This window comes from Gigantopelta aegis, chromosome 9 (assembly GCF_016097555.1).
Source record: "Gigantopelta aegis isolate Gae_Host chromosome 9, Gae_host_genome, whole genome shotgun sequence".
NCBI lineage: Eukaryota > Metazoa > Mollusca > Gastropoda > Neomphalida > Peltospiridae > Gigantopelta > Gigantopelta aegis.
Window position 1 is genome coordinate 13,304,760 of NC_054707.1, and position 17,277 is coordinate 13,322,036.

The 17,277-nt window shown below is 38.1% G+C and overlaps 1 protein-coding gene across 1 annotated transcript in view; it reads right to left on the minus strand.

The window, feature by feature from the left end:
* Positions 1 to 912: 912 nt before the first annotated feature.
* LOC121380776 (telomere-associated protein RIF1-like) overlaps positions 913 to 17,277 on the minus strand; it is a 47,750-nt gene continuing 31,385 nt past the window's right edge. The window contains exons 25-30 of the mRNA XM_041509744.1: positions 11,989 to 16,573; positions 8,302 to 8,433; positions 7,147 to 7,349; positions 4,802 to 5,025; positions 3,248 to 3,370; positions 913 to 2,815 (exon numbers count right to left, since the gene is read on the minus strand). Of these exons, the coding sequence (XP_041365678.1) occupies positions 2,274 to 2,815; positions 3,248 to 3,370; positions 4,802 to 5,025; positions 7,147 to 7,349; positions 8,302 to 8,433; positions 11,989 to 16,573 (5,809 nt within the window). The 3' untranslated portion in view covers positions 913 to 2,273. The remainder of the gene's footprint in view (positions 2,816 to 3,247; positions 3,371 to 4,801; positions 5,026 to 7,146; positions 7,350 to 8,301; positions 8,434 to 11,988; positions 16,574 to 17,277) is intronic.

Genomic DNA, 17,277 nt, shown 5'->3' on the forward strand with positions numbered 1-17,277 from the left:
GTCGATTCAGAACACATAACCCTCATTTCTTTGTAGCTCATTAATAATTATGGAGGATATTGAAAAGAATTTGTCTTGATTTATTTTAGAATGAAATTTGTTCTTTGCCTTAAGAGATACTCAAGTTTTCTTTGTTGTTAGTGTATGCATGTGGCAGACCTTCTTTTTGTGTCTATGCACCAGTATAGTACACATTTTAATTGTATTTCTGGAACCTTCACTTGCAACAACAAAAATAAATGTCGCTAACATTTTAGTCTCAGTTTGACTTGACCATAAGAGATTACACGGAACAAAAAATATTCATACAAAAAAAGTAGTTCACTGTAACCTAGATTTGTAGTTTGTGCATCAGTTGCTGAAGTTGAACATTCAATACGACTTGATTCAGTGTAGGCATTAATTTAAAAGCATATATTATTGCTGCAATGAAACAGTAAATAATGAACATTTTAATGTTTAATCAAAACATTTACAAATAATGCCACAATAAACAATAAAATATGTTTAAAAAGGTAAAAACCCTACTAGTGAAACCAAAATGTCCAGTTAACAAACATGCTACAGTAACAGAATTTTACTTTGGAAAAACAAATCCAGAAAATAATGCTACATGTGTATATTGAAATCATAAAGGACAGAAAGAGTTTGCAAATGGCATTAAAGGCATACTATCACGGATTTAAGGACCTTATTTCTTTAAAAATGGACAACTAAAAATTGCATTAATTGTTGGAAACCAAATCTAGCTATAGCATCACCGAAACTGAACCATGACTGAGTGAAATCCATGTCAACCCTCTCGGCAATTTTAGTTTTTGAATTATGGACCATTGCCATAATTCAATTATTTTTTACAAAATATCATTAGTAAATAGAGTATTGTGGTTATGAAGATGGTTGAATAAAGTACATTTAGGGACAAATCAAATTATTTTTTTTCAGGTAATACTTTGTTAAAGAGTCTAATAGACCATTAAATAGGTCAGTGATTTTTGACAATATGCCTTTAAATACAATTTAAATAAATGTGTTAACCTCACCCAAAATTTATTACCAAAATGTAATAGTAAGAATTAAAGATATACCATCTTTTGAATCATTTCAAAAATAATGGTTTTGATTACAGCAAACAGGATTGTTTTTTTAGGATGGCTTTGTGGAGTTTCGAGTTTAAGGATCAGGAAAATTAATTAGGAACTACCACTTAACATTTTAGAATTGTGTAGATATATCTGAAACACTAAAATGTGCATAGTGAATTATGCAGTAATACTGAACAAAATGTGCCACGAATATGTATAACAGACGTGAATATGTATGAGAACAGACCTGTTTAAATGTAGGTTTGCTACCACTGTCAAGTTCATCTTTTACATACACATGGATTGAACTTAAGAAATTGTTTACCAACAGCAATTTTGAAATGATTTTGCCATAAACAAAATGATCATCTACGGTTATTTTAAGCCTGCCTACACCAATTTTAAACCAGTAACGTTTGCAACAAATGTTACAACCATAAATTACCCCTTCAACCCACGGCAATAAGCTTTTATCCTGCAGCAACAAACCGCCATCGGTAAATCCCCATACCTCTGGCAATTCACATCGCAACTACAATTACCATCAGGGCCATTGATGGGACTGAAGCTACATCTATATATATATATATAATCTGCATTAGTATCTTTAGATATGTTTTTTTTTCGGTATATAGCAATAATAATTTGAGAATTCTACAGATTAAAATATATACCTTTCCCGTTGCTTATTAAGAATATTGCAAAAGTAAGGCTTGAACACTGAGCAGTTGCCAGTCTGGCAGTGTGAATATATAGCACCTGGGTCCGTACTTATAACAATTTTAAAGTTCAGACACAATCTCAAATAACGTCAAACGCATGCAATTTGTATGGCGTTGTCATGACATTAGTGTCTCAAAATCTATTCGAGTCTCGAGTCTAGACTCTAAAGTTTTATAAGCACCAGGCCTGGGGCCTAATTCACTAAACTCTCGCAACTTTGTGATCTCGCAGTGCAATGCTGAAAGACTTGCAAAGAGGATGCTTAGTTGTCTAGCAGAGCCTAAGAGACCTTTGTGAATTAGGCCCCTGGTCAATGTCATCCATTTACAGACCTGTAATTCACTTCAGCACAGTGTGTTTTGTCACATTCGATTCAGTGTGTTTCTTTTTCCACTCACCAGACCCAGACCCAGACCCAGACCCAGGTCAGGTTTGTTTTCACCTTTAATTTAAAGTGTACACATCTTATTCCTGCGAGCTTGGAGGGGACGAGCACCGTTTCTTCATGGCCGTCACCACCATGTTGGATAGACTGGCTAGATGGTGGTGCACAGTGAAGAGATCGTTTGTTCGGAATCTCTCAATGTCTTTAGTTGTGTACCTCTGTACCAAGTCTTCCAACACAGAAACCATGCTACCAGTCTGGCAACCGTCACTTGTGCTAGTGGAAGAGTCCATTTTACTGGTAGTTGAGTCCATTTTCATCAAGGAAGTGCTTATTTTACTAGCCGAGTCTGTTTTGCTGGGGGTTGAGTCCATTTTGCTTGGTGTAATATCCATTGTACTAGTCGAGGGGAGTATTTTGATTGGGGTAGAGTCCATTTTGCTGGGAGAACTCACTGTTGGTTGGACAGTTGTTTTATTATTTTTAATTTCTGGTACTGATTGGTTTATCTGATCACATGACATTTCACAAGTCTCGTTTTCACAGACTGGAAGACATGAGTTGTCTACGAACACTGTGGCATCGTCCCCGTCCTCAATACTACTGTTCAGGTCTTCACAATCTGACAAACAAGAAGGGAACGTTTTGTAGAAGTGGCCAATTCACTGTGATTAAGATAAGAATTAAAATAGTAGGCAACTGAAAGAGAGGGACAGAGAGACAGAGACAGAGGCAGAGAGAGACAGATGCAGAGAGAGCGAGAGAGACAGACAGAGAGAGAGAGAGACAGAGAGTCAGAGGGGATGGATGGATTGAGATCAGATTAAACTTGTTAAAGCCAAATGTACAAATAGCACGATGACCAATGACTTAAAAAAAAAAAAAAAGTTAAATGTTCACTCGCTTTTGCAGGATAAATATAGAATTTGGTCTTAATTTAAAAAATGCTTCAAAATGTAAACTACATATTCTTTGACAAACATCACACGTCCAATCTGATAGAGAACTACAATGTTTTACCAACATTAAATTGACAAAATTAGAGTTACAATACCTTTCTGGTCGAGTTCTAGAAGTGCGTCATCAGCACTGGGTAACAGGTCAGGTTCGTCCACGGCTTCAATGATGGAGTCCAGTTTGTTCAGGTTTTCTTTGTTTTCTAACGCCACACGTTCACCTAAAACAACCAATCCACAACAAACTACTAATGCAAATATCAACACTAAAAAAACTATTTATCTGTACATCCCACCAATTTTATTGAATTTTATCTTATAAAGAGGATTTTAAAATGTCATGTTTAAAGCTCTGTTTCAGAAATAATGATTTATTGAACTACCGTATATCTTCGCCTATAAGTCAAATTTTTTTCACCCAAAAATTATTTTATAACTTGGGGGGTCGACTTATAACAGGGTAAGAAAATTTCACCAAAAAATATTACAGTTTTGGGGATTATTTTATTTTATTGTTGAAGTATGCCATGTATTTATACTCAAATATGTTAATTTGACACATTTATTTTTTATAACCTATTTTTTTTTGGCATTAGAACGGTTTTGGTTATGCGAAAAGGCGTGTGATCTCACTCACATGCCAAGACAACAGTCCACTTAGTTAAATTAAAAGTTATCACTAATAGCAAAAATGTAAACAATACTAACTACCTGTTGCCTGAGTTTATTTTGAAATCTGGTCACTGGCATTAATGGTTGTTCAAACAATGTTTTGTCGGTGATTAACTTCATGAATATTACTGAGCCTTAAAATAGACTGATCTCTGCAGTTCACTAGAGCAATAGGGACACACATCATTTGGTACAAAAACCAGTGTACTTTCCAGAGTTATCCTCCTTACATGTATTATTAATATGGCGGCAAAACGTGATACTTTTAGTTTTATCGTAGTGATCTGTTGTCAGTGTTTATAAATAAAGTTGTTGTCTGTGCACAAAACCATCTGTACAGTGCCATACAGTAACAGTCAAACAGCTTTCACTCTCTACTAAGGGAATATTTCGTTTTGATGCTATGTAATAATGATAGTTTGATTGGAATAGTCTTGATTATATTCATAATATTGCGATGTACAAAACGTGAAAACCGAAGTTTGTAAAATAATTTTCTTTTGTTCAAATATTGTACATTATTGTTCTCATGTGCTGAAAATAAGAAATATTTCAATATTTATTAGTTGTTTTTCATGGGTCGACTTATAAACGGGTCAATAAAAAAAATATGTTTTCAGGGCTTGAAATTAGGGACTCGACTTATAGCCGAGATCGACTTACAGGCGAAGATATACGGTATGTTAATAAAATTATATTTAAATATTGGAATACCGCCACTTCCCCTTTTACCAAAAAACACAAAATGGCCCATATACTCTTGGTAGATTTTGGTAATATTTGATCTGTCATGATTTAGTTAAGTCACTCTTTCAGAAATCATGCTTTCAAAACTAAAATATCACAGAACTTTCTTTCCAATTTCAGCCTGACATTTAAAGCATACTGAATTCAAGAGGTCCACTTAAATTAAAAAATTAAACTTAAAAAACCCAACAACTAAGGACAAAACTTTATTAAACAAAATTTAATCAGCCTACCTGCTACAAGTGACTTGCTCGCCATTTTCTCTGAGCCTTCCTCAGCTCCGGCCCGAGTCTTCTTCCCAGTTATTTGCTGTTCCATTTCCTGTAGGGCCCGGCGGACAGTGATCACCTTGGGCGAGCGGATGGGAAGGTTGTGGATCTCGAGTTCCGACAGCGAACACAGATCTCCCACAGTGTTGATGTTCCTCGCCTTCACCAGCTGCACGAGGCCTCGAGACCTGACAGTGCAAATTAGACAACAAAATTTACACACATATTACTCAAATCAAAAAGAATAATTATTTATACTAAATTTGTGACATCGAGACCTGACAATGGAAATTAGACAACAACATTTACACAAATATATTTCAGTAATATTATTACTGAAATAAAAATGAATAATTATAATTAAAAAAAACGTAGTGAAGCGATTTTATACTAAATTTGTGACTGTTATACATCGACAAATTCACGACAAAATAACAAACAATTCTTATAATTACTTATTTAGTAAATATGTGAGCTATGACACTAAACAAGTCGGGGATCTTGATGTCTGTGATTTCATTTTTGAAATCAGATTAGGTCCAGAAGCTAACAACCCGGCAACTTGAGCTGACTTTTGGCAGAAAAACCCCCAATCATTTCGCCAGCAAGATTAGGGTCTGACCAGATGATCAATGTGCTGTTCACCTAAAGTTTCCAGTTGAGTGTGGAGATGAGCACATTGATTTATTAATCATCAACTATTGGAAGAAGGAAGAAGGAAATGTTTTATATAACAATGCACTCAACACATTTCATTTTGATATATATGGCGTCGGACATATAGTTAAGGACCACACAAATATTGAGGGAGGAAACCCGCTGTCGCCACTTCATAGGCTACTCTTGCAGCAAGGGATCTTTTATATGTACCATCCCATAGACAGGATAGCACATACCACGGCCTTTGATTTATAAGTCGTGGTGCACTAGCTGGAGCAAAAAATAGCCCAATGGGCCCACTGACAGGGATTGATCCTAAACCGACTGTGCATTAAGTGAGCACTTTACCACTGGGCTACGTCTCGCCCCTCCATCAACTATTGGATTTCAAACATTTGGTAATTTGACTCAGTCATTAGAGGAAACCCGCTACATGCAGTAAGGGATCTTTCATATGCACTTTCCCACAGACAGGAAAGCACATACCACGGCCATTGACCAGTTCTAGTGCACTGGTTGGAATGACCAAAAAAAAACCAATCGTTTGAATGGATCTACCAAGGTGGTTCGATCCTGCGACAAACATAACAAGTGAGCACTCAACCGACTGAGCTAACTCCCGCCCTCTGATAGACAAAGAAGGAAGGAAATGTTTTATTTAACGATGCACTCAACACATTTTATTTATGGTTATACGGCATCAAACATATGGTTAAGGACCACACAGATAGAGAGAGGAAACCCGCTTTCTCCACTTCATGGGCTACTCTTTTCGACTAGCAGCAAGGGATCTTTATATGCGCCATCCCACAGACAGGGTAGTACATACCACAGCCTTTGATATACCAGTCATGGTGCACTGGTTGGAACGAGAAATAGCCCAATGGGCCCACCGACGGGGATCGATCTCAGACCGACCACGCATCGAGCGAGGGCAAAGAATGACTGATGAAAAAGACCCAGGGCAAAAAAATGGTGAACATTTCACAGGGTCTTGCAAAATACGAGTATTGTTAGTCTTTTTATTATTGAAACAAAAACATAAGCAGTTTCCAGGCAGAACTAAAATTTTGAAATTGTGGAGGGTTTTTTAATCCGTGAATCAACACAACTTTGCTATAAACAAACAGTGACATAAGAGACTGAACAAACGTTTAACATCCACAACGTTATTAAATTGACGGCAACCCATCATGCTACGTAAAGGTTAATTTAAGGATTGTCTGTTATTTCTTTTATGTTCATTGGGGTACGAAAACAAAAAAATCATCTGCAAACTGTGTGAATCAGTGAAGACTTTCTCACAAAAATTTGCAGATGATTTTTTTTTTTTAATTCGTACCCAGACGAACATAAAAGAAATAACAGATAATACTCATAATTAAATTTCAAATATACTTAATAATAATAACAATCAAAGTGCATATTTTATTTTGATTTATTTTTGGTTCTGAAACAAATAATGCTCAGTAAGACAAACTACCAATATAAAGTGACGTCATCACATATAATGTTCCCTGATGACGTGGGTTTTTTCATTCATCGAGAAATTAACAAACTCTCACGGCTACTAATGGACCAATGAGATAACATTAAATTGTAATTAATTAACTGAAATTACATTATAATAGAGTGATACAAACACGCACCACATAGAGGATGTGAGCTGAGGTAAGACTTTCGCCACCGACTCGGTGCAACCAATCAGATCGGGGTACACAGGATCCTTGGAGTCCAGCTGGGATTCCTGGGTACTCTTGTAGCTGCCTCCTGATTGGGTGAGCTCACTGCCTGCACTAGACCCTGATTGGCTAGGTTCAGGATTTCTATGAAACGGACTGTTTGGGTCAACCTGAAAATTAAAAGAAATATTTAGAAAACTTTCTTAAAAATGTTTGCTGATGAAGGCATTCATAAATAGTTGGCCAACTTGTAAATAAATTTTAAAATGTAATGTAACCAATATTCATAAAAGTAATTTTTCTTTCTTTTCTTATTTAATTTAGCCCAGTAAAGTGCTCACTTCATGTGCGGTCGGTTTGGAATCGATCCCCGTAGGTGGGCCCATTGGGCTATTTCTCGTTCCAGCCAGTGCACCACGACTGGTATATCAAATGTCGTGGTATGTGCTATCCTGTCAGTGGGACAGGGCTAGATTTAGACTTTGGAGGACCCGGGGCAATTCAGGTTCGGGGGTCCCTCAATATAGAAATTAAATTACATGACAAATTAAAAAAAGGAAGTCCTTAGTCTGAGGGGGCCCCTCTTGCAGGGGGGCCTGTGGCAATTGCCCCCTTTGCACCCTTATAAACCTAGCACTGCTGTGGGATGGTGCATATAAAAGATCCCTTGCTGCTAATCAAAAAGAGTAGCCCATGAAGTGGCGACAGCAGGTTTCCTCCCTCAATGTCTGTGTGGTCCTTAACCATATGTCTGACGCCATATAAAAGTAAATAAAAGGTGTCGAGTGCTTGTTAAATAAAACATTTCCTTCCTTCCTTCCTTCCATTTCTTAATGCAAATGGGAACCCATCTTATGGCGAGTCAGTAAATAGAGATTATTACAGACATATCTTTAAAATATCACAAGTGATATGTCCTACTAAAACGCCAAGTGGGATTTAACACTTCGACGTCACACGATGACATCATCGATGGCACACTACGACATAGACAACATAACAGAAACGTCAACGAGTTGATATAAATTAAGATCGATCAGTTTAATATCCTGCAATTATTATACAAGCTTGTGTGTCATACTTGTTTCAGACCACTGTGCATGTAACACTGTGACACCATACCTCACTGGATGATCCAGTCACAGTACTGCTGGCAGACGTGGATCGCACTGGTTCTCGGGAAACCTTCCAGTATTTAAAACTCTTCGGACTCTCCCCAGACACAACAGGTTCAGCAAACGAAACTCTTCTCTCCTGAAATTTAAAAAAAAAAATAATAATAATAATCCATATATTAAAATTTTGAGCAACTTTAGTCACTCTATTAGCAAGTTTTAATTGTGGGTGAGGGGCCTCACTGAATACAATTTTTTGTTATGGACTAATTCAATCGACTGAAGCCATTACCAGTCCACTGTCTGGTTCGAGTAATGCAACATATCTCTCTGTTTAAGGGGAGCTAACCTTGACATACAATAACAAATGGATAATAAACCAATGTGCTCTGGTGGTATTGTTAAACAAAACAAACTTCATCATTCCCCACCTCCCCCCGGACATTGGTTAAGGAGAGTAATATTTTTTTTTTAGCTCTTCTTGGCATGTGAATTTATATGGTGTCAATATGATAATTATCCAGGGCTTCTCGAATTTTTGTAAAATCCACTAACCATGGGATCAGTGGGATATAAATGTACTAGCCACGATTAAAAATTCACTAGGCCTACTTTACTTTAAGTTAATACAATTTTACTAATTGATAGTAATAGTCGGATATGTCACCAAAAGAGTGAGATAGAGCTTAAAAACACTAACACTGAGTGGCGATGGTGGTAGGGGTACGGTATTTGTATTTACAAAACAGACTTAACTGCATCATTTGACCCCAAAAATTCACTAGCCGTCGAGCATGGCAACAGTAATTATTTACTAGCCCAACATTGAATATCACTAGTCATGGGAGTGGGGCTACCATAACCTAGAAGCCCTGAATTAACTCTGATGATATACATTAAAGGGAGGTAATTAATCACTCCCCTAATTTGATTTCAACATTATCATTAGCTGTAAAGTCAATTACATGTGTATTCCTTTAAAGGGACATTCCTGAGTTTGCTGCAATTTTTAACATGTTATCGACTAAGATACTTTTTAACAATTGTAATTACATATCAAATATATTTTTCTGCATAAAATATTAGTGGCTGTATATTAAATGTGTTTCTTTATCATTCTAATATTTGTACGAGGTTAAATGTCATTTTATTTCCTAAAATATTTTTTTTCGTACATATGAAATTATTTGAAGACAAAATCCAGTTTGGGTTTCTTACAAATATTAAGACGACCAAAACACATTGAATATACAGACACTGATATTCTAAACAAGAAAATATATTTAATATGTAAGTTTAATCGTAGAAATATTTTATTAGTCGGAAACATCTTACAATGCAGTAAACTCGGGAATGTTCCTTTAAAGGAAACATGACACGAGACCATATTATAGCTCATTTTAAAAGAAAAATGATATAAAAATAATATACAAATAACTTTATAACAATAAAATACGTGTAGTTAACTTAAAATGAAGAAATTACACTAATCAGTATCAAAGTACGATTTATGCATATTTCTTCGTGAGCGTTCGGAAAAAAAGGGAAGTGACGTCAGAGCCGCTGTACTCTTCCATTGTTGTTAACTGTTTATATATGGAGTAAGGGGCTTACGATCTTTTCAGTCCAACAGTGCCGTACTGCGCGGCCTTTGGGTGTAAAAATAAACAGTTTAAACGATCGGGATTGTCTTTTTATGGTTTTCCAAAGGATTGTATCCGAAGAAAGACGCGTGTATTTTATCGCAAAAGAAAAGATTGGACACCAACACCGCATAGTACTTTGGTGTCAGCCTATTTACAGCCCGGAGCCAGAATGTTACCTGGAGACAAAAACAGTACTTGGTTGCGAATGCCGAGGTGTACATTGTACATATTTGGCACAAAGATACACCTCAGCATGATGTATTTATATATATTTTTTTTTTTTTCACCGTCCGAAGAAGGAAACGTCAATAAGTAATTAAATATGGCATATACAAACATGGGATTTGGCATGAGGATACATCTCAGTACGATGTATTTAAATATGTTTTTAAAAAATGTGTAGAAAACAATAATAATTTTAAATAATGTTTTTAATCTTCGGGCGGAATACGTCACAAAAACGTTCCTCATCGCCCGAAGCCCCAAAGCAACACGAAGTTCAATACAAAATAAACCACTACTGTCGGTGTCGAAATAACTATTATGTTTCATCCACGGGCTGACTTGAGAATCGGAGTGTTGTTTTAGTTAATTGGTCCTTTCTTTCCGTGGCCTGCACATGTGATTCCTGATTGGCAGGTGTATATTGCAGGGTATCGACCAAGTAAGTGATTACCACGGTCTAGACATACGTACAAAATACGTGCCAGTTTTTTTAAGATCACAGGGTATTGTGGCGTAATCTGTCGTGACTATAGTACAATGTTAATGGACATTATCAGCCGCCCTGCTTCATTACTGTAAATAATGCTGTAAAACCCTTGATTAAGTAGACTTTCCCATCTAAAATTACAAAACTGACCAATTACGTAGTACCAAAGAAAAGAAAATTATCACTTGGGTATCGTGAGTGGTCGTTTTTACTCTTAACGCACCCTACCAATAGGCCTAATAATATGCTACTTTTTTTTTATGAGAGAAAAATACTATAACCCCATTTCGTTCTACTGATGCAAATAGAAATATATTTAGTTTAAAAGTTGATTATACTCTCAAGTCATTTATGTTGTTTTACAAGTCAGGTTAATGAAAGTGAAGCGTCTTGTAAATTAGAGCGTTTGTTTACACTGTGCATACAGATTTCATTATGTACAGCCCGAACATAAAAAATGCGATATTTTCTAAAAAAACCACCCAAAAAATGTTTGTCCTACATTTATATTTTTTACATATTTAAATACATCATATCGAGGTGTATCTTTATGCTAAATATGAACAGTATACACCTCGGCATTAGCATCCGAGTTTTGGTTTTGTCTCCGGGTTACTTTCGGGCTCCGGGCTGTAAATTGGTCGACCGGTCTGGTCTGGCACCATCAGTTTCTCCACCCTCTGACTCGCTATCCGTTTTTTCTTCAGTATCACTGTTGTAAGTAAATGTGTGTCTTTCTTCATTTACTAACAGCTCATATTGATACGGCAAAACGTTTTGCGAACGAACACTCATTGTTTTGGTAAGCTGTGCAAGTCTTAGATTCTTTATGAGTGGTACGGACTAATGCTTTTAAGTGTAAGGCTTCAGATCAAGCGACGCGTCTCTGACGTCACGGACCTCGTGATTGCCCTGCTCATGAAAGATCGGCAATTTCCGCTAAGAGCTCGTATCTGGGGTTCTTTTATGGAGATATTTTAAGTAATTAATTTTTTATAAAGAATGTTTTTAGGTGATTCAATTTATAATTAATTGTACATGGTTGGTGCCAAATATGGTTTACGTGACATGTTTCCTTTAAGACAGGAAAAGCAATGTCTAGTATACAGATATTCTTCATCTGACCACGCATGTTTCTAACTCTGATACTGTGAAACCTGTCTAAACCAAAACACGCCAAGGACCTAATACTTATCTGATTTAGACAGGACCCTGTGTATAGAGGATTGCGTTTTAGAATTTAGAAAATTCAGGACCCTGAAACTAAGTCGTTTTAACAGCATTCTGGTTTTGACAGGATTCGCTGTAATACATTTATACAAAATCTAAAACTCACTTTTTCAGGTGGAGATGGCGCGTCAACCGGTAACGAATGGTGGAGGAATCGACGCTTCAGGATTCCGGCACTAGGAGAGGCAGACGGAGAGTTGATCTTGTGCACTCTGATTGGACGGAAAGACAAGTCATGTGACCGTTTGAGGGGCGAGAGATTTGTGTGGTCCGACACCTGGTTTTTGAGGATGCTGCGGCGGACGATGCTCATTCCTCGGTCAGAGTACTTGGACCGCGACTTGGCAAACATGTGCAGCTTGGAATCCGAGGAGACAACTCTGTGAGGGAATATAACCTTCTTCCTTATTTTATACTTCTTGGGGGTCTCGTCTAAAGGAGGCAGGAGGGATTCGCTTTCTCCTGTCAGGGTAGAAGTGGTTTTATCACAGTCACTGCTAGTTAACACTGTATCAACGTCTCCTGTTGCCAAAGAATCCACAACAGACTTTGTATTTTCAGCCATAACAACAGATGCAGAAGCTGTATTTTCAGCCATAGAAGCAGATGCAGAAGCTGTATTTTCAGGTATAACAACTGACACAAAAATATTACTTTCCACTGGAGCTATAATGCTGTCAAGTTCAAGGTCTTGTTTATGTCCATCACCGGGCTCTGCTGAAGTTACAACATTGGTTACAACTGAAGTTACAAGTTCAGTTACAGACCCATTCTTTGGTCTGTCTGAAGCAAGATCAGTTACACGTCCATCAGATTCTGTTGGTTTGATTGAATCATCATCATCAAGAGTGAGGTCAACTGTGTGTGTATCCTTTGAGACTGCTGAAGTTTCAGAAGTATGGGGATCAAGTATACAAGCAGTCTTCGGTTCTGATGTGACCGCATCACTAACCACAAGATCAGTTACACAGGCCACCTCTGACTGTTCTGAATTAACGGCAGCCTCAGGAATGAGTATCTTTTCATCTTCTGCTGAAGTAACTGCCATGTCAGACGTGAATTTCGTTCCCTCTGCATCCATCGCTTCAGAATCTTTCACTTCTACTGAAGCTACTCCACACTCCGGTGCACTGTCAGAAACAGGTTCACACTCACATTCCACAGACAGATCAGTGTCCTGTTCTATCTGGCTAATCACCTCTGCATTGTCCTGACTCTTTCTAGCAGACACATCTTTGTCCTTGACGCCTGTTGTCTTAGCTCTTATTTTTGTAATTGTTTTTCTCTTGAGCGTGTCCAATCTGGGCGACCGACTGGACACTCTAACTTTCTGTCGAGCTCTCAATACCAACCGTGACGATCGCAATCGCAGACTCAGCGGAGAAGACAGCAACTTTGTCTTTTTCTTCGTCTTCAGAGAAGTTACTGCTTTAGGTGAATTCAATAACTCCAACTGACTCTTCATGCTGTCTTCTGCTGTAGGAGGAATGACACTGAGCTCTGATGACTCGGATGACATTAGACTCTCAAACTGCTGTTTTAACTTAGGATCTGATGAAACTACAGTGATATGATCCATGTCAGATGTTGTCTTTGTTCCTTTATCCAATGTGGACTCTCCTTCAACTGTAGATTCCTTTCGAGCTGTCAAAGGCAAACTAGAATTGTTACTGATTTTCTGATCATCACAGATTTCTTTATCGCAGAATGAAATTGGACTTTCATCACAAGCAACATCCAAATTCTTTTTCATACATAAAGACTTCCTGGGTTTCTTTTTGGGCAGTTCAGACTGGGATAACATAGTTTCAAAATCCAAACCCTCCGATAGAACCATACCTTTCCCAGTACCCTCCCTTGACGACCTTCTCTTTGCTTCTTCCATCTTGTGTTTGGTGGTCGATCGTCTAACTGGCGTCACCGACGGAGGCCTACTTTCTGGGGTTTCTTCTCCCAAGATTGCCATCAAACTTTTCTTTCCTTTATCTGGGGTCTCCGTCTCAGCGGTACAATACAGTGCATCAACCACAAAGAGGTCCAAATTAGGGTCCATACTACTTTCTAAAGAACTCGCAATATCTGATTCTACATTTTCATTACATACTGGAGAGGGTTTTTCTGACGTGTGATCATCAGTAGTTTTCTTTTCATCAAGCACATCAAATTTAAGACTACTTCTTGCTGATTTTCTCGAGCTACTTTTCTTGTTATCAGTTTTGGGACTATTCATGTTCAGAATACATTCTTGACTATCAGTGCCCGATTCTTTTTTCTCTGTGTTGTTACCGTCTTCATCACAACACGATCCACCGTGACGACATTTAGACTTTCGTCTGCTTCTGGGAGTTCTTCGAAGTTTGCTCGGTGAAACTTTCTTTGGAAAGTTCTGCTTCCGTTTCCTGTCAGTTACTCTCTCCTTCATTTCCACATTATCCGAGTCTAGCTGCTTGTCTTTAGCCTCTTCATTGTTTGTTTTATCATCAACAAATGTTCCCATCGCTGTAGGATCATATGTGGTGGACCCCAACTGAACCTCCTGCGATGATTTCTGACTAGATGATTCTGAACTGGAAAGAGATCTTTCTGAATCTCCTTGTGAAGAACTGCCTGAAGAGCTCTTTAATGTCGACACCAACTGTGGATCATAGCTATCTTCAGAAAGTCGATTACCTGAATCTCGGCTACCTTTTCTTTCTGTATCCTGTGAAAACATCTCTTCTGTATGACAATTATCCTCCATAGTACCAGCTGACAACTGGTCTGATTTCTGAACTTTTTCAATCACCGAACTTTGCGGTCCGTCCAAGCTGGAGGATTCACTAGTCTCTTTTAACTCTTCTCTCTGCTCCATGCTTAAAATTCCCGAAAATCCTCGGACAGAATTTGTTGACGTCTGTGAATCGGTTCTTATGACCTGCTGAGCGAAAGTTATTGTGTCATTTATAATGTCTGAGACAATACTGTGAGCTTCGGGTCTGTTGACAGAGGCAAAAAATCCTTGGGAACACTGGATGTCCGTATTTTCTTCTTTATCAACAGACTCCTCACTGTTCACGTCTGCTGAGGCTGTCACAGAACTGCCACTATGGCAGAGCTGCTCTACCTTTTCTGGACTCAACTTTGTGATGCACAGAACTGGAGACTTGAGTGCTATACTCTTATGCTCCTCTTTTCCAGTTGCCCGAGGGCTACCGAGCTCTGTAGACGGTGATGTACTGAAAACATTTTCACTACCGAACAGGTTTCTGCTAGTCGAGTTCAAACCAAGAGGGTCAGGACTGCCACAGTTTGTCTCTTTAACAGGTGTTTCCTCGACCAAAACATGAGGAATTTCCTCCACTTTTTCCGAGGCATCCGTAAACTTTGTTGGCGACTGCGTATCTTCGACCAGAGTGTGAGACATCTCTGATTGTGGCTGACCATGACTGCTGTCATCCATCGAGCGGAAAGAACTTGACAGCCAAGATGATCTGTTGCTGCTGCTTTCAGATGCTTGGGATTTGGAACTGTCTTTCGATGCTGTGGAAGCTTTTGCTGGTGATTTCACCAACCAGGTGTCCAGACAGGAGTTTCCAGCAGGAAGACTTCTCAGTTTGCTTCTGGTTTTTCTGCCTGGAGACTTTATAGAGCTTAAAGCTTCCTGGCTCAGTGATTTTCTTCCTGGTGATTCCATTCTCTTGCTGGGAGAAATCGACGATCCAAACTCCTCTTGACTGAATGAAATTCTTACGGGTGACAACTGTTTGTGGCTAATTTTCTTCGTATTGGTTTTTCTTTCTGGAGTTAGTTTCTCAGCCTCAGAATGAGGAACTGATGACCGTAAACTCTTCTTTGACTCCTGGTTTTTACCTTTACCGGAATTTTTCTTCCCACTTTGAGAACTGCAGCCATCATCAACAACATTACTAGACTGCTCACCACCAGAGGGCGCAGCTTCAGTGTGGATCTCATCAGGTGAGGACGAAGACGTACTCTTCCCACTCATCACATCAAATATACTACAGCCCATCGCTTGAAGCAGATTCGGCTTCAGGGAATCACTCGCTGAAACTTCATCAGATGAATCAGATGACTTCTTTTTTGACTTATTACTTTCTAAAGACGGCGACTCTTTGTCGACTCCATCGGATGAGCTCCCTCTAGATTTATTACTCTCTTCAGATGATTCTTGGTTCAATTCACCTGTGGTCTTACTCCTAGTCTTGTTGCTTTCTTTGTTGACTCCATCAGACAACTTGTCTTTAGATTTCTTACTGTCCACAGAAGATGATTCTTGGCCGCTATCAGACTCCTCACTTTCTTGTACCGTGACAACTGACTTCCTTCTGGACACTTTAGTTTTTGTATTCTTGTCTTTGCCATCGTTTTTCTCTGTTGGTGTTTTACTCTGTTTAGCTGTACCATCCTTTGAAGCCTCCACTGCATCCGATTTTGTCGTGTCGTTAGTGTCATGTTCTGTTCCAAATGTCACGGACTTCCGTGACCTGCGCCTAGTGTTATGTACTGGAGCCTCGACGCAAACAAGAGAATCTGTTTCCTTGGTTTTATTTCCTGGTAGATCAAAGCTGTCTGGAAAGCTCAATGAGATTTGCTTCTGTTCTTCTTTTCCTTTCTTGTCATCTCCCTCCGACTGAGACTGGGTGGAGTTGATGGAAATCACCGAGTTTGTCAGAAGAGTTTGTGACTGAGAACTGATAAAATAAATTTAAAAAGGCCATTACATCACTAAATCACACTTCATTATCAAACCAAATTCCATGACATTTAAAGATATTTTCGCATGAGCTTCTTTTAGGATTTTAAAAGATTTTTGGGCAATTATCAGCACAATATAATATTCTTCTTGTGTTATTTTAAATCAGAATTAATTTTTTAAAATCAAATTTCCATAACCAGAGTTCATACACTTAAAACATTTTCATTTTCCAGGACTTTTAAGCACCATTTTGGTTCATTTTCAGGACTTTTAAGCACCATTTTGGTTCATTTTCCAGGACTTTTAAAAAACATTTCCAGGAGTCTGAATATTTTACCTGGAAAGGATTTTTTTTAATGGCACCCCAGTAAACTGTGGCTGTTATGTCTCAAACATCAGCTACACCTAATCTAGATATATATCACATGAATGCTAAAGTTGCAAAAATACATGTTTTTACTGTGTGCGGGTGTGCATGCATCTGTGTCTCAATGCTGAATCTTACAGCAAAACACTCCATAACCATAATACATATATCTAACCACATTGTGGAAATGTTTTTGAGGCATTCAATTATTTTTGGTCAAGATCCATTTATTTTTGGTCAAGATTCAGAATTATATAACTTTATTGCACCAAGTCAAGGTGATAAACATGGTGCACAAAATAGATATGCCCAAACAAGCAAGCCCAAATTGG